Source organism: Budorcas taxicolor, chromosome 3, assembly GCF_023091745.1.
Source record: "Budorcas taxicolor isolate Tak-1 chromosome 3, Takin1.1, whole genome shotgun sequence".
Classification (NCBI taxonomy): domain Eukaryota; kingdom Metazoa; phylum Chordata; class Mammalia; order Artiodactyla; family Bovidae; genus Budorcas; species Budorcas taxicolor.
Genome location: NC_068912.1, coordinates 116,318,946 through 116,339,296, shown reverse-complemented (window position 1 = coordinate 116,339,296; position 20,351 = coordinate 116,318,946). Strand labels below are relative to the sequence as shown.

The 20,351-nt window shown below is 46.8% G+C and overlaps 1 protein-coding gene across 1 annotated transcript in view; it reads left to right on the top strand.

Annotated features, from left to right (window-relative positions):
• The window catches only part of IQCA1 (IQ motif containing with AAA domain 1), a 171,526-nt gene extending 153,662 nt beyond the window's left edge, over positions 1–17,864 (top strand). Inside the window, exons 16-18 of the mRNA XM_052637841.1 lie at positions 4,997–5,174; positions 11,387–11,625; positions 17,739–17,864. Of these exons, the coding sequence (XP_052493801.1) occupies positions 4,997–5,174; positions 11,387–11,625; positions 17,739–17,864 (543 nt within the window). The remainder of the gene's footprint in view (positions 1–4,996; positions 5,175–11,386; positions 11,626–17,738) is intronic.
• Positions 17,865–20,351: the final 2,487 nt, after the last annotated feature.

The following is a 20,351-nucleotide window of genomic DNA, read 5'->3' as shown; positions in this document are numbered from 1 at the left end:
TTTTCCCTTAAGATCGCTTCTTTTCAGTTTAGTTCAGTCGTTCAGTCATGTCTGACTCTTTGTGATCCCGTGGACTGCAGCATGCCAGGCTTTTATCCAACATTATATTGAAGGTTCTCACCAGGACAATCAGGCTTCCCCAGTGGCTCAGCGGTAAAAAATCTGCCTGCAGGTTCAATCCCTGGGTCAGGAAGATCCCCTGGAGGAGGAAATGGCAACCCACTCCGGTATTCTTGCTGGGAAAATCCCATGGAAAGAGGAGCCTGGGGTCGCAAAGAGGCACCAGGGCAGTCAGGGAAGAAAACTAAATGAAAAGCAAAGCGTAATATTGAAAAGGAAGAAATAAAACCACATTTGCAGATGACATGATCTTGTGTATAGAAAACCCAAAGGCATTCACTAAAAGCCGTTTTAGAAACTAATGCAAACATTCAGTGAGATTACAGGGTAGGATACAAGACCCATATTCAAAGTAACTGCCTTCTATACACTTCCTGTGAAAAAATTGGTATTAAGAAAACAATTCCATTTATAATACCATCCAAAAAATAGGAAAAGTCTTAACGAAAGAAGTGGAAGACTTCCACTCTGAAGACTACAAATCAAAGTTGCTGAAAAAATAATGAAGACCTAGATAAGGAGGAGGATACATCATGTTCGTAGACTGAAAAACTTAATAATGTTAATATAGCAAGAATCCCCAGATTGATCTACAGATTCAACACAGTCCCCGTCAGGATTCCAGCTGGCTTATTTGCAAGAAATTGACAAGCTGATCTTGAAATCCATGTGGAAATTCAAGGGACCCAGAACAGCCAAAGCAGTCTTGGAAAAGAACAGAATTGGAAGACGCTTTCCAGTTTGAAAACTTACCACAAACCTGCAACAATCAGGACAGTGTGATGCTGGCCTCAGGAAAGACCTCTTGGTCAATGGAATAGAACTGAGTCCAGAAATAAACCCTCACATTTACAGTCAATTGATTTTTTTTTTATAGTGGTGCCCAGACAATTCAATGGAGAAAGAATAGTGTTTTCAACCAATGCTGCTGGGACCATTGGATTGCCACCTGCAAAAGAATGAGGTTGGACCCCTACCTCACACAGTTAACCAATAATGCCTCATAGACCTAAAAGAAAGAGCTATGCCTATAAAACTCTTAGAAGAAAATGGAGACATGAGTCTTCGTGACCTTGCATTAAGCAGTGGTGTCTTGGACATGACATCAAAAGCACAAGCAACAAAAGAAAGCTTAAACTGAACCTCATCAAAGCTAAGAATTTTTTGTTGTAAAGGAAATCATCAAGAAAGTGAAAAGAACTCAGAATATTGGCAAATCATTTATCTGACAAAGAATCTGTGCCTAGAACATACAAATGACCCTTGCAACTCAACATTACAAATAACCGCAATTTTAAAAAGGGCCAAAGACCTGAATACACATCTTTTCCAAACAAAGTATACAAATGGCCAGTAAGCACATGAAAAGATGTGAATGAACATCATTAGCCCCCAGGGAGATACAAGTCAAAATCACAACGCAATACCACTGCACCCATGAGGATAGCTAAATGAAAGGAACAAAATTAAGGAAAACAAACAACCACAAGTGTTGGCAAGAGTCTGGAAAAACTTAAATCTTCTGCTCTCTGCCAGGATTGTAAAACGGTGCAAATACTTTGAAAAACAATCTGGTATTTCTTTAAAAGGTTAAATGTAAGAGTAACCATATGACCTAGCAATTCAAAACGAAAACATTAGCACATATAAAATCCTATACACAAATGTTGATCGTGGCACAATTCAGAAGAGCCAAAAAATAGAAATAACCCAAATGTCCATCAACTGATGAGTGGATAAATAAAGTGTGGCATAGCCACGCAGTGGATATCATTTAGCAATTGAAATACTAAAGCATACCACAACATGGGTGAACGTCAGAAATGGCATGCTAAATGAAAGAAGCCACACACACACACACACACACACACACATTGAATGACTCTATGAAATATCCAGAATATGCAAATCCGTAGAGAGAGAGTAGATTAGTGATTGCCTAGGATTGGAGAAGGAAGTTGGGGTAAAGTGGGCAGTGACTACAAACGGGTGAGATCTTTGGGGAGCAAATATGAAAATGTTCTAAAATTAATTGTGATGATGGTTGCACAACTCTGTGAATATACTAAAAACCATTCAGTCAGACATTTTCTTTTTTTACTATTTTAATTTTATTGGAAGCGTGTTTTGAATAGGTGGATTATATGGTATATGAATTATATCAATAAAGCTGATCTATACCTTATCAAACCAGTCAATCCTAAATGAAACCCTGACTATTCATTAGAAGGACTGATGTTGAAGCTGAAGCTCCAATACTTTGGCCACCCAATCTGAAGAGCTGATTCATTAGAAAACACCCTGATGCTGGAAAAGATTGAAGGTGGGAGGAGAAGGGGACGACAGAGGATGAGATGGTTGGATGGCATCACTGACTCAACGGACATGAGTTTGAGCAAGCTCTGGGAGAAGGTGAAGGACAGGGAAGCCTGGTGTGCTGCAGTCCACGGGGTGGCAAAGAGTCGGACACGACTGAGTGACTGAAAAACAACATACTGTAGTAATTATATAAATATAATAACGTATCAGTTAAGTTCAGTCGCTGAACTGACTGTCCCATGTCCATTGTGTTGGTGATGCCATCCAACCATCTCATCTTCTGTCGTCCCCTTCTCCTCCTGCCCTCAATCTTTCCCAGCATTGGGGTCTTTTCCAATGAGTCAGCTCTTCACATCAGGTGGCCAAAGGATTGAAGTTTCAGCTTCAACATCAGTCCTTCCAATGAACACCCAGGACTGATCTCCTTTAGAATGGACTGGTTGGATCTCCTTGCAGTCCAAGGGACTCTCAAGAGTCTTCTCCAACACCACAGTTCAAAAGCGTCAATTCTTCGGCGCTCAGCTTTCTTTATAGTCCAGCTCTCACATCCATACATGACCACAGGAAAAACCATAGCCTTGACTAGATGGACCTTTGTTGACAAAGTAATGTCTCTGCTTTTTAATATGCTGTCTAGGTTGGTCATAACTTTTTTTCCAAGGAGTAAGCGTCTTTTAATTTCATGGCTGCAGTGACCGTCTGCAGTGATTTTGGAGCCCAGAAAAATAAAGTCAGCCATAACATAATATAATAGTAATAGATATTTTAAGTCTCCTTTGCAGCTCTCAATTGCTGTAGTCCCTACACAGGAAGGGAGTTGGCGAGTCAGCGGGAGCAAGACCCCCAGCACATCCCCTTGAGAGACTGCTCCCCCCCACACACACCCCCTGCTCTCAGAGTAGGGGAAGGAGCAACGTTCTGGAGTCACCGCTTCCATGCTGGCAGCCAGGGTCTTGCTCGTGAACTCTGAGCAGGTCTCCAGACTGCCTCATGCCTCAGGCCCACATCTCCCCAGTGAGGGTGGGAACAAGCCCCTCTGATGGGCTGCCTGTGAGGATTAGGTGAGAGAGTCTGCGCCAGGCACAGAGCAGGGGCCCTGGAGCTCTGTGGTCAGCGCTCCCGGTGCTGTGCATGTAGCTGGGCGTGAGAAGCGATGAGCAAGGCAGGCGGGCACAGAAGTGCAGCTGCCCTGTCCTGTGGTCAAGGCAAGCCTCAGCCCAGGGCCTGCTTGGAGCTGAAGTTCCTGCAGCTTCCCACTGGGCTGTGCTCCTAAGGGCCCCTCAGCCAAGGCAGTGCTCCTCCTCAGCCTCTATGGTCTTTTCCCTGTGCCCCGTGAAATCAGGGCCCTCCCGCCGGGCACACGGAGGAAGGAAGGAGAGACTCAGCCCTGGGGCCCCTGCTCGGCCAACAGCCCCTCCTCTCCCCTCCCCCAGGTGGCACCCACCCTGCGGGCTGCACGCCAACCTCCACCCTCCAGCCCTCTGCCCAGCAGGCTGGCCATCCCCCAGCACACAGTGGCCTTGTCCCCAAGGCCCTGCAAGCTACACACAGCTCTGGCACCCCCATAGCCCCTGGGCCTCCAGCACCCTCCACCGTTCGCTTTTATTCCTGAGGATGGAATTTATCACACGCTCCCTCCCTTCCCTAGGCATCCCCAGCCCCTTCCTGCAGACTGGCGTACAGGGCTGTCTCTCAGCCGAGGGTGCGGGACTCACAGGGACAAACCTCAGGTGGCCTCATCTCTGTGGAGGAGCTCACAGGTGCTGGGGGGCAATTCCGGGAAACTCCCAGCATAGGTGAGATCTTTAGCTCGGTGTCTAAGTTGTCCCTGAGCCAAAGGGGAGTGGAAGAGGCCAAGATTCTGCTTGGGCATCTCCGTGGAGGCTCCCCACCACCCCTCACTGCTTCCTCTCTTGCTGCCCTGGTTGAAGGCCAGTGCGTTGCCATGGCAATGTGGCCAGATCTGCTCACCAGCACCCCCAGGCCGGAAGTCCTCCTCCCTCCAGTGCCTCATGTCTTGCTCCTGACCCTCAATTAGTGCGGAGGCTCTACTGAAGTAAGACAGCTTCGGACTACATTCAGACTGCTTCAGAGAGAAGTGGTGTCAGGCTCCATGTCACGAGGTGTTTTCAGACCTGAGATCCGGGACCTCAGATCCTCATCAACAAAGGAAGTCTTGAGTTCACCTGCAAAACAGCTCGGAGGAACGCACCAGAACCCATTGTCAACCCCAGGCAGCTTCCTTCCGCTTGGAAATCCCCCCGTTTCCCATGCTGAGGGCTAAGATGCTAGAACGTTCGGTCAGGTGCTTCCCTCCTTCCCCCTGTCCAAATCTAACACCAGATTTGAGGAAAGGAAGGGCCAGCAATTCAGACCACACCAACCAGGAACCATATCGTGAGACCTGGCCCAGGACACACTCTAGGAAAGTATGTCCAGCAGCCCCGAAAGCACATTAGTAAGGACATCCCACAGTGCATCCGAGGCTGAATTTTCTTGAGCTCTCAATTCTTTTTCTATATGTGGGCTCATTTTTTTTCCTCTCTGTTTCTCCCAGATGGAACCTAAGCGCCTGAAAAAGCAGCTTCCCAAAATGCTGAAACTCCTGAAGCCAGACGACAGGATTCTAATTGTGGGGACCACAAAGCGACCTTTTGATGCGGAACTTCAACCTTTCTGCAAAGCTTACCAAAAAATTATTTTGGTTCCCAGACCAGACTACGCTTCCAGATATGGCAAGTACCCCTCACCCCTTCCGTGTGCAGCCAGCAAGGCTGGGCCATCCGCGACGGCCATGCTGTCCTGTGGGCCGGGAGGGTGGCCTTCGTCACCCAGGAGCATCAGGAGGGGCATGAGGCCCAGCGTGCCAGGGTCAGCCAGGCTCGAGCTATAAACACAAATACCAGGTCAGAAGAGCAAAGCGTACGCCTCTGTTCTGTTGCTAACATGATCGTCTTTCCCTGGATGAAAAGAAACTGGACAGGGGTTATTATTTTGAGCCCCAAGGGAGACAGAAGCCTCGAGGGTGTGAATTTTTCTTCCGACAGGTAGACTCGGGTCCCTCATTTTGTCCCCGTGGTGATGTTGCCTTTCTCATCCAGCAGCATTTCTTTTAACGAGGTTGATTTTTTTTTTTCCAGTCTTAAAGTATTAGTTCAGGAGAACGTTGATTGACTTATACAATAGCTTACTCTTTTCCATTTTTTTTTTTTCTTGAACAGACAGATTCAAAATCCATGTTTTTGGAAATCTATTGTTAACGGGGAACCGTACCAACCAGGGACCCAGGGCAGTGAAATGGGGAAGAAGGGTGAGATGTGGGCTCTGAGCAGACCTGGATCTGATCCCAGCCTGGCCCCTGGATCACTGATGACCTTGACAAGGTGGCTGACCTTCTGAGCCTCCCCGCTCTCTCATCTGTAACGTAGGAGAACCGTGGAGTTCGCAGGGCGGTGGTGACCCTTCTATGAGATGGTTGGAATGCCCAGCACCATCCCAGCCCCCCAAGAGCACGGGTGGCAGTGGAGGAGAAGGGAGAATAAGGTGCTGATGGTTGTCGTGGAGGAGGAGGATTTCCACGGCTGGGCGGTAGATGGCTCGGGAGCTGGCAGTGGTGCTGATGGGGTCTCCATGTCTCCTGCTGTGTGACAGCCCTCCCCAGGGGCTGGAAACAACAACCTATGCCTCACGTGGTTCTGAGGGGCCACTGGCTTCAGCTGGGGCTTCCCTCCTGCCGAGGTGTTTCTTGACGGTGACTGGAGCTTCAGTCATCTGAAGCTTGGATAGGCGTGGACATCCAAGACCATCCAAGAGGTGGTGATGGTGGTGCTGGTGTCGGAAACGGTGGTGACGGTGACTGTGGTCTGAGGATGGTGGTCATGACTGCAGCCTGGGGATGAAGGAGATGCTGGCGGTCATGGTGGTGGTGGCAACAGAGGAGATGGAGCTAGTGCTGACTCAGCAGCAATGGTTAGCACCGATGATAGTAATAAAATCTACTGGGTCAGACTTGGTTTCTCTTAACCCTTCACAATAGCATCACCAAAACAGAGTGGCTCTGTGGTCCTTTCTGGTTGTTCTTAAGCTCCTGGCTAATGTGATTTGCTGAAAGAACAGCCCTTTATTCCCCATACATGAAAATCTCTTAGCTTATTAGCCACTCGGTTTGCAACATGCACTCATTTCTGTCTCCATAAACTGTGGCCCTGACTTCATAAGTCAGTGTTATATGCAGAGCTCTGGGAGACTTTGGATGCAGGCATTTCTCCATCATCTAGGGGCTTCTCTGACTTCTGGGACCTGCAAGCCCTCCACTGGATCCTCTGCAGCCAGTCAGCACCAAAGGGAGAAAAAGATCCTATAAATGATCTCTCAGGAGATCTTAGGAACCAGACCCAGGTGGGGCCCACAGCACTTCTACCCACGTTGGCCGGAATGACTTACATGATCTCAGGTTCAAGGGGACAGGGCTGTGTCGTTTTGCTCAGAGGGTGGGTGGGCACCAGCATTCTCTGCCCACCGTGAGTCACTGCAGAGGACTCCTCCCTCCCAGCTTCATCAGAGCTTCCCCAGCTCTTGTTAGCATCTCTCTCTCCCTGTCTCTCTCTGTGTGTCTGTCTCTCTCTCTCTCTGCATTGTATATATATATTTTAAGCTATCTTAATGGAATAAAGTAGTGTATTATTAATTTTCAGGAGCTAGAACGTTATTCTTGACTTTGGATTCAATAGTTTCCACTGTTTGACAAAACCAGAGGCCCTTTAAAAATGGAGCTATTGATGTCTAATGAGGACAATTGTGTTCTTTTGATGTAGTGCCAGGCCTCTCTAGGGACTCAGATCATGTGACAGATTCCAGCCTGAACCCCCTCCCGCAGCCACGTGGGACAGGAGGAGGAAGCATCCCTTCACCTGTGAGCAGATGATGAACCCGCAGCAGTGGCTGTCTTGGGCTCAGGGCTCTGTCCGCTCAGCCACATGCGTCTCACATATGTCTTTGCTGGTGGGTGATTTGTTGAGGCCGCCATTCTTACCAACATCATAAACACTGCCTGTTTTCTCCAGTGACCTTGAAGTTATCATAGCCACATTGATTGGGACATCTATCTTAAAGAAAGACTATTCCTGTCTTTGCAGTGATCAAAAATGGTCTCTCACAGCCCGTAAAGCCTGGCCTGCAGATTCATAACTTGGGCCCTTGCTTGTCCATCTGTTTGCGGGCAGCAGAGCGCTGGAGGTGTGTGGAACAATCACCATCCAACTTCTGAAATTCCTCCAGGCGGGGAGGAGGCAAGTGACGGGGCTGAGAAGCTAAGGGTAGATCAGCCGGAGGAAACACAGTCCTTAAGGTTTACCAAATATAATTCAATATCTACCTCCTTCCCCAAAATCAAGCTGTTTCCTTCAAAATGTCTCTGCAAAGAAAATCCACCCCCCTCCCTGGTTGATGAATGCCGTGTCTAGTCCCCAGAAATCCCTTTGGGCTTCCATCTCTCCACGTTCCTAATGCTCTACCTCCTGCCTCTCTTTCCTGGGGTCTGTTCCACTAATAACCCAATCCATCACAGGCTCCCCACCCTGGACCCAGTGTCTGCTCGGAGGAGTCCAGCTTGTGTCTTTCGATTTTTCTGGAATTCTAGACTGCAGAGGCCAGAAGCTCATCCAAATCATATTATTCACTCTCATGTGCTTGTGCAAGACCCCAAATGAATTTTAAGAGATGGTGCCCTCTCAACCAGCAGTCAGGATGCAAGCAATTTGGAATGGCAAAAGCAGAGTTGTTGTTCAGTTGCTCAGTCGTGTCTGACTCCTTGTGACCCCGGGGACTGCAGCACGCCAGGCTTCCCTGTCCATCACCAACTCCCAGAGCTTGCTCAAACTCATGTCCATGGAGTCGGTGATGCCATCCAACCATCTCATCCTCTGCTGCCCTCTTCTCCTCCTGCTTTCAATCTTTCCCAGCATCAGGGTCTCTTCCAATGAGTCAGTTCTACACAGGGGACCCAAAGACCAGATTCCTTTCAGGTCTAAAGAAGGGGAAGGGGATGTAGATTAGCCTGAAGAGCTGAGAAGCCCTCTGCATCCACGAGAGGAAAATGAAATATAGCACCGGGTGCAGAGAGCCCCTTGGCTGCCCTCAGCCCTGGAGACTGAGGCTGTTCTGAATCCCAGTCTGGGGTGTTTTCTGGCTCCTCAGCTTTAGGGGTTATCACCTGTGCCATAAGACGCGTTCCCTTCTTAGCTTCCAAGTCACCACTCAGACCTGTTTGCACAGTTTTTAGATGCTATGAATGTGGACAAGACAGACTAGATCCCAAGGGGTGGTGTGATCCGGTGGTTGTTGTTGCTGTGTATTTTTACCACGGGTAATGTTTTCTGATCTGTGACAGTTGTATTTAGATAAGGGTAATCGTTACCTGCTCCAGGGTCTTCACACAAATATGCTTAGGAATACTCTGGTTTATTTTGTGTTAGCTTTTCTATCAATCATTGAAGTTTTAGTGAGCATTAGTAAACTTTGGTACAAAGTGCAGTGTTGTTGCTGTTAAGTCACTCAGTCGTGTCCGACTCTTTGCAATCCCATGGACTCCCACCAGGCTCCTCTATCCGTGGGATTCTCCAGGCAGGAATCCTGGAGTGCACTGCCATCTCCTTCTCCAGCGGGCCTTCCCCACCCAGGGATTGAACCCATGTCTCCTTCATTGGCAGGCGGGTTCTTTACCACTGAGCCACCTGGGAAGCCCCGCAAAATGGAATGACTAATAGTAATTACAGAAATAACAGTAATAAAGCTATAGAAAACAAAATGCCCACCGTATATCAGAACGGTTTCTTCCAATTGCTTTCTATCCTTTCTTGTCCTTAGTTCTCACAGAAGCCTAAGAATTAAATCTTTCTACTCCTATTTTTACAGATAACCTTAAGATGACTTCAAGTTTAAATAAACCCCTCAAGGAAGTAGCAGTGTAGATGCAGGGGGTAGATGTTGCTTTAGGTCAAGTTGGGGGCCCCTGTCGCCTTTGCAGGCTTCACTGTGGTCCTCAAGCCTCAACGGCTAACCTTCCACACTAGAAGACACCTCAGGCCCCATGGTAACATATCCGCTTCCCAGCGACTCAGCTCACCTTGGAGCCAAGGATCCCCCACCAAGGAGGACAGAGAAATAACTTGAGGCCCCAAAACTGGACTCTCTGGTGTGGGTCCTAGTTATGTCCCAAGTCATTCTATTCCTAGACAGTCATTGGAAGTTTTCATTTCACCTGGTATTTAGAGGTCGATGTGTTTGGATGATGTGGTCATTCCACACACCTGACAGTGCTCAGGTCATGCCAGAGTCTTCTTTATTAAAAAACTGTCTTTAGCCTTCCTCAAAGAAGGTCACGTCTCTTTGGAGACATTTAGCCCAGCCTTTGCCGTGCCAGGGCTGGCTCTGAGATGGACAGTCTTGTCCCTGCCCAGTCCCTTCCTCGCTGTCTGGACAGAACTAACACATCACAATTCAGTTCAGCTCAGTTCAGTCGCTCAGTCATGTCTGACTCTTTGCGACCCCATGGACCGCAGCATGCCAGGCCTCCCTGTCCATCACCAACTCCCAAAGCTTGCTCAAACTCACGTCCATCGAGTCAGTGATGCCATCCAACCATCTCATCCTCTGTCATCCCCTTCTTCTCCTGCCTGCAGTCTTTCCCTGCATCAGGGTCTTTTCCAAGGAGTCAGTTCTTCACATCAGGTGGCCAAAGGATTGGAGTTTCAGCTTCAACATCAGTCCTTCCAATGAACACTCAGGACTGATCTCCTTTAGGATGGACTGGTTGGATCTGCTTGCAGTCCAAGGGACTCTCAAGAGTCTTCTCCAACACCACAGTTCAAAAGCAGCAATTTTTCGGTGCTCAGCTTTCGTTATGGTCCAGCTCTCACACCCATACATGACCACTGGAAAAACATCTCACACCGGGTCTCAATTTATTTCCGTAGAATCTCTCTTACAGAATGGATGCAGTGTTCAAAGTGTTATGTCTCGAATGTTGTATGGGAGACCATCCTGTGTCTAAGGTTAAGAAGCAGGGATTATTTCTTAATTCGTGTTCACAGCATCCCCGTGTCCAAAGTGGAATCTCCCGGTTACCCAGGGTCCCACCGTCCCAGACAGCAACAGGGCACCATTTGGTAGCCTGTTCATCTGTGCGTGTTTGCCATGGTTGGGGGCAGAGAGTATGGCTCTGCTCAAAGGCCGTGTTCTGCGGTGGCGTACGCCTAACAGGAACCAAGCCCTGCAAAGCTGATGGAAATCGGACTGTGTGTTGCAATCCTACACGTATAAATTACATATGAAATGACCTTTGTAACTCAAACAAGTCAAACTCCTACCAAACACCGTAAATTTCCAGTTTTGGAAGATTTTGAACATCTTCAAAGACATCACCCTAAAACTCTACTGACCTTTTTTAAAAATTTATGATTGGAGTGTAATTGCTTTATAAGGTCGTGCTGCTTTCTGCTGTACGAAGCGGCTGCTGAATGTATACCTATATCCCCTCCCTCTCGGGCCCCCTTCCCGCCCCTCCCCTCCGCACCCCTCCCCTCTACGTCATCGCAGAGCACCCAGCGGAGTTCACGGTGCTGTACAGCTGCTTCCTGCTAGCGATCTGCTGTATTAATACACATGAAAGTGTATACTGACCCTTATTAAATGTTTTTTTGTCAATTCACAAAGGACTCAGGGATCTGTAGAACTCAGGGCCATCGACGTGCATGCCTTGTGAGTGAAAAATGACTTGAGGCAAAGCGTTTGGTTCTTTGGCCCCATGCTCATTTGAATTACAAATTGGAGCAGACCCCGTGCTCTCCTTTCTTGGTGAGAGGCAGGTTTGTCCCGGAGACTGGGTTAACCCTGTTTTCTCTCTGCTGACTCTCGTTCTCTGTCTTCGCCATCGTCTTGGACACGACAGTTCTGTGGAAGGAGATCATTCAGCGACACGGCGGTGTCATCACGGACACCCTGAGTGTCAGTTGCCTGGCGAAGATCGCCGACGGCTTCACGCAGGGACACATTGTCCAAGTGGTGAAGGAGGTGCTCACGGAGCGGAGACTCCGGCAGCAGTCCCACAAGCCGCTCACCGCCCTCGAGTTCGTCGCCTCTCTCACCAGCATGAATCCGGTCTACCAGGAGGAAGAAGACAGCTTTAAGGTAAATGCGGCGCATGTCTCAGCAACAAAGGCTGGTCACACACGACACCTCCACCCTCCTCTATCCGTGCACTTGGACTGCCCTATCCAGTGAAATTTGGGGTCCACAGTATCTTCTGGCCTTAGCAATAAAGCACGTGTCTTCTAAATCTTAGGAAAGTTGTGATCCCTAACCTTATAAGTGAAAGTGAAAGTCGCTCAGTCGTGTCCGACTCTTTGTGACCCCTGGACTACACAGTCCATGGAATTCTCCAGGCCAGAATACTGCAGTGGGTAGCCTTTCCCTGCTCCAGAGGATCTTCCCAACCCAGGGACAGAACCCATGTCTTCTGCATTGCAGGCGGATTCTTTACCAGCTGAGCCACAAAAGAACCTTATAAGAGAACAGTCAAATTGCAGAATTGAGTAGCAGCTTCAAAACTATTGAATTTGCACACACACACACACACACACACACACACACACACGCATCTGTTCTCATTGGTTTTTACTTTCACAATTCACATAATGGAACAGGTTTTGCCTGGAGAAAACCATTCCCTAAACAGTGTGCTTCCAGCCGAGGCTGGTTTGTCTCATATGTGCCTGGGTTCGCTTGTGATAGGAAAGCACGAGAAAATTCAGCTCGATTTAGTTTTCTAGTTTTTGAACACATTCTGAGATGTTCACAGAATTGTTTTCTTCCAGATCCCTCTGCTATAGGAGGAAAGGAAGCAGCCAAGAGCGGTGTGCCTTCTCCAAGCACCGTCAGAATTGGCACCCTCACCCCACAAGGCCCAGGCCAACAGGCGCCCCTCCAAGCCCTTTTCATAGCAGTGAGCACCGTTGAGTTCTCTTTCTGGACCTGAAGGTAGTTTTCTTGGCCAACTAGGAATAAAAAGAAGGGAAACTGTGTCCATGAAATTATATCCATCACCATCCTGGCCATTCAGTCACCAGAAAGAGAGCTGGAATTTTCATTCAAACCTCTCATCCCTGATAGCCTGCCTGGGATTAGGAAAATCCCCTCTACAGTATGTCCACCAACTCTAGAAACTGTTTCCACCAACTCTAGAAACTGTTCCCCTTCTGCTTTGCCACTGATGGGTCAGTGAAGATGCAAAATAGTCACCACACTGATTCTAGAAATCATGGTCTGCACAAGAGTTGATGGACTTTTTCCTTAAAGGGCCAGATAGTAAATGTTTTAGGCTTCAAAAACTACGTGGTCTCTGTCCCAACTATTTAACTCTATGTCCTGCCTCCAAAGTGTCCAGACACAGTAAATAAATGAATGGGTGTGGCCGGGTGCCAATGAAACTTTATTTGCAAAAACAGACAACAGACCAACTTTGGCCCATCCAACCATAGTTTCCTGATCCTTGCTCTAGAAAGTGAAGTGAAGTCCGCTCAGTCGTGTCTGACTCTTTGCGACCCGTGGACTGTAGCCTGCCAGGCTCCTCCGTCCATGGGATTCTCCAGGCAAGAATACTGGAGTGGGTTGCCATTTCCTTCTCCAGGGGATCTTCCTGACCCAGGGATCGAACACATTGCAGGCAGATACTTTAACCTCTGCACCACCAGGGAAGCCCTTGCTCTAGGAAAGTCAGAAGAAATATTTACAACTCCAAGTAGAAGTTTTTGCCAAGCTTCTGAATTATACTCATTAACTATTTAAACCTTGTTAGTGTTGACTGCAAATACTAATCCTCTTCAAGTGATATATTCTTGTTAGAAATTCCCAGGTTATTTCTCCTTTGTAAAATGATAATGTTCCTCTGCATTTTGAGGAATTAGGTTTAGGTGTTTTCTCTTAGTTGGGTTTTTTTTTTACTGTCTGAAATAATCTCTAGAAGCTTCCTACCTGTTACAGGTACTTGAGATCCAGTGACTAGAATCCATCATATTAATCAAAAGAAGGAAAGGCTGCCGTTTTATAACCTGGGGTGAGAACACATATGTTTCTTGCTCTGCTTCTCATACTCATTTTTGTTGGGGTTTTTTTAACTTCAAACTTTTTAATTTCATATTGGGGTATAGCCAGTTAACAATGTTCTGATGGTTTCAGGTGAACAGTGAGGAGACTCAGCCATACAAATACATGGATCTTTTCTCCCCCAAGCTCCCTTTTCATCCAGGCTGCCACATAATACTGAGCAGAGTTGTTTTTCAAAGGAGCTAAATCATTTTACCACCATCACCACTAACCCACCCACCCCATCCATTTCCACTTCCTGTCTTTACTCCAGGATTCGCACAGCACCTGGCCCCAGCTAGACGTTCAGTTAACTTGTTGAGTGGCAAATGGATTGAGCAGATGGATAGATGGAATGACACTGTCACTCTTCCAAATAATGAGATTGCATGGCTGTAGATGCTGGTAACCAGGTCTATCATTGTCACCCTGAGAAGTTTCACCTAACTGTGTGTCACACTGAGATCTTTCTTACAGGTTCTCCAGGCACATGTACCTGCTCCGTGGACGTGATGGAGAACATACTGAATGATAAGAATGTAATAGTCACAACAATGTTAGTTAATATTGTTGTGACTCTTAGCCAGGCACCCTACGAATTCAGACCTCACCATTGCTCTATTTTGCAGATGAAGAAGCTGGGTTATAGTCCGTTTCAAAGAGGTCTACACCTGAGTCCCTGGAACCTGGGAATTTGTCAGGTTACATGGGAAAGGGGAATTCAGATGGAGTAAGGTTGCTAATCAGCTGACCTGAAGACAGATCACCCTGAATTATCCTCGTGAGTCCAGTGTACTCATAAAAATTAGAAGAGGGCATCAGAAGAGAAACAGAAAGATGGCCGCATGAGGATTCACTGGACCTCCAGGTAGCCCAGCGCTGCTGCCCAAAGGTGGAGATGAGGCCACCAGCCAGGAGAGCAGGTGGCCTCTGGAAGCTACAAGAGACAAGGGGACGGATTCTCCCCCAGAGCTCCAGAAAGGAATACAGCCTGCTGACACCTTGATTTTAGCCCCATGAGACCCATTTTGGACTTCTGACCTACAGAACTGTAAGATATCAAGTGCTTTGTTTTAAGCCACTACGTGTGTAGCAATGTGCTACAGCAGCCAAAATAAAACAGAACCAGAAAAAGAAAACCGCAAGAGGCAAAATGACGTGTTCCAGGTGACGCAGCTTAAAAGGAGCAAAGTTGAAGTTCAAACCTTACTCCGAAGCCAGTGCTATAGAACGCAGTCCATCCTGTGTCTCAGTAAATTAGGAGGCTGTCACCTTAAATGCTTGGCCACCTCACCTTTCATTGAAAGGTAAGCCAAAGCTAAAAGAAGAATGACAAAATCTCCAAGTGCCAGAAACAAAGACAAATCTCAAACACAGGGACAGCCAGATGCGTGGCATGTAGCAAAGAGAGAAATAGGAATAGAAAGCAAAAGGGTTAGGAGTCGCGGCAGGTACAGTGACAAACCTGCTGCCTCTGTGACGAGATCTCTGACATCCCAGGATCACCAAGGAGCATCCTGTAAGGCTTCTAAACATCCCGTGAGACTCGGTTCTGAATGTGGGTTTGGAGAACACATGGAAGCAACTTCAGTACTGCTCAGGAATGGAGGCATAATGAGAGAGAGAGAGGCCGAGACAAATCTGAAAATCAAAATTCCAAAACATTTCAGAAAATCTAGTGCTGAGTACGATCTTCAAACAAAAATGATTAAAAGACAATAGTTTAAACAAAAATCTAATTACATTAGATTTTAATCCATTATGTTAGATTATATTAATATAATTATATTAGATTAATATAATGAAACCATAACTTCATTAGAGAAACATACAACGTTTTGAAAGAAAGAAGGGCAGAAATGGAGTAAAAACAGATAATTATTAAAAAAAAAAAAACAGAAAGCTTAGAAATGAAAAATATAGTCACTAACATAAAAAGTCAAAAAACAAAAGAGATGTGAACTCTAGACTAGAGATGGTCAAAGAACAGATCAGTGGAATGGAGGATGGTCCTAGGGAGCTCCCTCAGAAAGCAGCACAGAAAAATAAACAGATAAAACCTATAAACGGCATGTGACAGCCTTTGAAAACATTGGCACCCAGGTAATAGTTTTGGAAGAAGAGAGGAAATACCAGAGGAAAGATTATTTGAAGAAATACTTGCTAAGAACTTTCTTAAGTTAAAGACATGAATTCTTAGATTAAAAATAAATTCCGCATGCCCAGCCGAATAAGTAAAAGAGATCTCCATCTACGTACATTATTGTCAAGCTGAGAACAAGATGACAGGCCAGTCTTATGATACCGGATTACCTGCAGAGAAGCAGTGGGGAAATCAGACGTCGCCTTGGCAACAGTTAGCACCAGAAGAAAGTGAAAGCCTACTTCAAAGTGCTGAGGAAAAGTAACCGGCTGCCTAAATCTATATCCAGCAAAACTAGCCTCCAGGGGATTCCCAGGAATCAGAGTGGAAAAGAATTCTCCTGGCAAGGCAGGAGATGCAAGAGACACAGGTTCAGTCCCCGGGTCGGGAAGATCTGCTAGAGGAGGAGATGGCGACCCACTCCAGTGTTCTTGTCTGGAGGGTCCCGTGGACAGAGAAGCCTGATGGGTACAGTCCTTGAGGTCACAAAGAGTCATGACTGAGCACCCCGCACACATACTTACATGCAAACCAGCACCCAAGAGATGAGAGAAAACACACACAAAGACTGAGGTAGTGTCCTACTCACACCCCTTCAGAGCACGGCTTGGAAACATCAGATAAAATTGAAGAGGCTCATGACCTACCTACAACCCCAGGAATTCTTTTTCTGGGTATATGCCCCAGAGAAGCGTTCTAATATAAACTTTCTCATATATACTAAACTTGTGAATTTCAACAGCATTCAAAATGACAAAGAATTGAAAATCACCTCTAAGTCCATCAATAGGAGAATTGATAAATAATGTTTATTATAGTCATTTAAGGGCTTCCCGATGGCTCACTGGGTAAAGAAGCCACCTGCAGTGCAAGAGACACAGCTTCAATCCCTGGGTCGGAAGGATCCCCTGGAGGAGGAAATGGCTTTCTCCTTGGAAGAAAAGCTATAGAAAAGCCTAGACAGCATATTAAAAAGCAGAGACGTTACCTTGCCGACAAAGGTCCATGTAGTCAAGGCTACGGTTTTTCCAGTAGTCATGTATGGGTCTGAGAGTTGTGTACCATAAAGAAAGCTGAGCACCGAACAATTGATGCTTTTGAACTGTGGTGTTGGAGAAGACTCTTGAGAGTCCCTTGGACAGCAAGGAGATCCAACCAGTCCATCCTAAAGGAAGTCAGCCTGAATATTCATTGGAAGGACTGATGCTGAAGCTGAAGCTTCAACACTTTGGCCACCTGATGCAAAGAACTGACTCACTGGGAAAAGACCCTTATGCTGGGAAAGATTGAAGGCAGAAGGAGATGGGGACGACAGAGGATGAGATGGTTGGATGGCATCACCAACACGCTGGACATGAGTTTGAGCAAGCTCTAGGAGTTGGTGATGGACGTGCAGTCCTGGCATGCTGCAGTCCGTGAGGTCACAAACAGTTGGACACAGCTGAGCAATTAAGCATAAGCACAAACAACAGTCGTTTAATGAAATATGACTACAGCGTTTGCAAGCCAAAGTGTTTCTCAGACTTCAAATAAAAGTGAAGGTTGAGAAAAACGTCATGACAGGGCCAGCTGTGACTAGTGAGTGCTTTTTGGACCTTTTGGCTCCAGTGTTTCTGTCCTGTTTTCAGCAGTCCCTCAGAGTGTTTGAAGCCCTCCCAAGGTTCACAGTTGGTCATCAGTCCAGCTGATGGTCTTGTCTGAACCACAGGGAGCTACTCACATTACCAAGAAAACCTTGGTAACTTGGGGTTAGAGCAAGACCCCCAGGAAGTCAGGTGACTTAGTGAGAAGGGCTCTTGGTTTGACCTGGCAAGTAGTCTCTCTGTTAATTCTTTAAGGTGAAAGTTTCAAATAGTGTAGAAATATGCAAAACCCACTAAGAAAGAACATAGCTTAAAAGCCCAGTGTTGAATGGCTGCTTGCCCCCTTCCTTTCAGCAAGCTTTTCTTTATTTTTAAGGGCATACCAGTGAATTCATGTCATTTTCATATTTTCCTAAACATCTATTTGATTTCAGGACTGGTATGCCAAGACCCCTATGGGTAAAAAGCGAGCCGTGGCATTAACAGGAGGTAACAAAGAAAATGAAAAGGACAAAGGAAAAAAGGAGAAGAAAGGGGAAAAGGAGAAAAAGAAAAAGTAATGCCTTTCTGAGGAGCCGAGGATGCAGGTGTCTCTAACTTGACAGAGGAGACTCACCATTCCGCGTCTGAAGTCCCGCGTTGATGCCCCACGCCCATCAGCCCTGCTCCCACCCAGGTCTTCATAGGTTGACCACCAAGTTAGCTGTCCATAACAACTATTTCTGCAGCTTGGAACTGTTTCTTAGCCTATGTAAAGTTTGTATTTAACCCAAACTCACTCTTCACATACTCCACAATCTTTCCAAGTTGGACACTTCATCTCAACAGTACTAGTTGCCAGATTTAAATGTTGATAGTTAGAAAATATTCTAATTTGACAACTAGTAAGTTCAGTCTGTCACTGATACTACTAGGTTTTTATTAATTCATGTACACGGTATATTATCTTGCACATATTTTAATAAATTAATTCTTTGCTCTATTCATATACTTTAAATAATGCAATAAAAACTTTTTTCTTGAACTGACTCAGTAATTTGGTTGCTAAAGCTAAAAAAGGATTTTTAAATTAATGATTTCAATCTTCTGAGTTTAAAGATGGGGAGGCTAAGACCCAGGGTCACAGAGCTGATATTTGGAACCCTGAGGCTGAAGTCGTTGCCTCAGTTCCCGGGTGGCTGATCTTGGGAAGCACTGGAGCACTGGCAGGCCAGCCGCAAGCTGAGAAGCACAGCTTGAAAGTGGAGCAGGGACTTCCCCAACCATCCAGCGGCCCCAGGTTCAATCCCCGGTCGGGGACCTAAGAGCCCGTGAGGTGTAGCCAAAAATAAAATGGGATAAGAATTGTAGAAGAGAAATGCTAAACAAAGAAGTAAAACAAATGCTAAGAAAAAAAAAGAATAGAGAGATGAGGGTCAAAGATAAATTTCAGATTTGTAAGAACATGAATGGCTACTTGGTAGAAGACAGTAAGTGACCCACTTCTAATCCGTGAGAACACGGAGGAAGGAGACAAGCTGAGGTGGGATAAACTTCATTAAATTTAATTCAAATTAACTGTTGCACAGTTTGGGGCTATGGCACAGAAAGTTCTACAATCTCCTTCCCTATAGACCAAGCTCTGTCTCCAGGCTTTCCCGAGATTTTCAGTGGGTTAGATCTTTAATGCCCCAAATGGGCAGTGGTTCCCAGACATCTCCTGGCCATGAGCACAGACCCCTCAGCCTGCATCTCTACAGGACATGGACACAGATTAGGAGAGAAAGAGACAGCCCTGGGCCCACATGCACCGAATCTGCTCTATACAAACTGGAAAGTCACTGAATCTGTTCTCTCGAACAAACCAAGTGCACTGCCATAGATTCGCCAAAGGAACCCCGACTTCAGCCTGTCAGCCTGCTGTCCCCTTAACCACCCCAGACCATGTCTGGCCAAGGCTCCAAGAGGCCTGAGGGCTGGACAGACTCCCCACTCTGAGCCCAGAGAGCAGGGAAACCTTCATCTCTCCAGGGTGATCCCCCACTTTTCATGTGTCATGGGAGCAAACCCTTGGTTTTGACCCCAGACGAGAACTTCAAGGCTCTAGGGTTTGGTGTTCATTGCAAATAATAGAATCTAGGTTATAAAGCCACGAGAATCACTACATCATCGTCCACTGGCCAGCTCATCAAACCGTAAGGGATCCATGTTTAATTTATTTTTACTTACTTTTTGGCCACACCACTCAGCATGCAGGATCTTAGTTCCCTACCAGAGGTCAAACCTGTGCTCCATGCAATGAACGTGCAGATTTTTAACCGTTGGGCCACCAGAGAAGCCCCACAGTCCATGTTTAAAATCCGAGGTCTTCCTGGCAAAATGATGCAGCCGTGTGCTACAACCCCTGTTCTTACCTGATGCAGAGAAATGACAGCCTTGACTGATGGGAGGAAAGGAACATAAAAGCGTGCAGAGAGGGCAAGGAGGAAGGGACTGCGGGAAGGAAGGACAAACGGACACTTCTGAGCTGGGGCCTGAGCTGTTCCTGGGCCGTGATGTGACAGTTCGCCCCTCCCGAGCACGTTCTTAAGTGAAGGAGACAGTCATGAATGTCATTAACCCTCATTAAGGGAGCGTCTGTGCAATGAAATCTGACTAAAGTGGAACTAAAGCTCTCGGTGGCTCTGCCCTCAGCCTGCCCTGTTTTTGGACCCGGAACCACTGCGGGCTAACTCAGCATTCCTTTGAGCATATTCCTGAGGCCGTCGGTCCTTAAACACACACCTCCGTCCAGAACTAGAAGGTTTAGGACACCCTAACGCTGAGGCTTCCCAGGTGGCAAAGATGCTAAAGAACTCACCTGCCAAACAGGAGACACGAGTTCGATCCCTGGGTTGGGAAGATCCCCTAGCAGAGGAAATGGCAACGCACTCTAGTATTCTTGCCTGGGGAAGCCCGTGGACAGAGGAGCCCGGTGGGCTACAGTCCATGGGGCCTCAAAGAGTAGGATATAGCTGAGCACATCTGCAAAGTTCAAGTGCACAATGCTCCAGAAACCATTTTCGAGG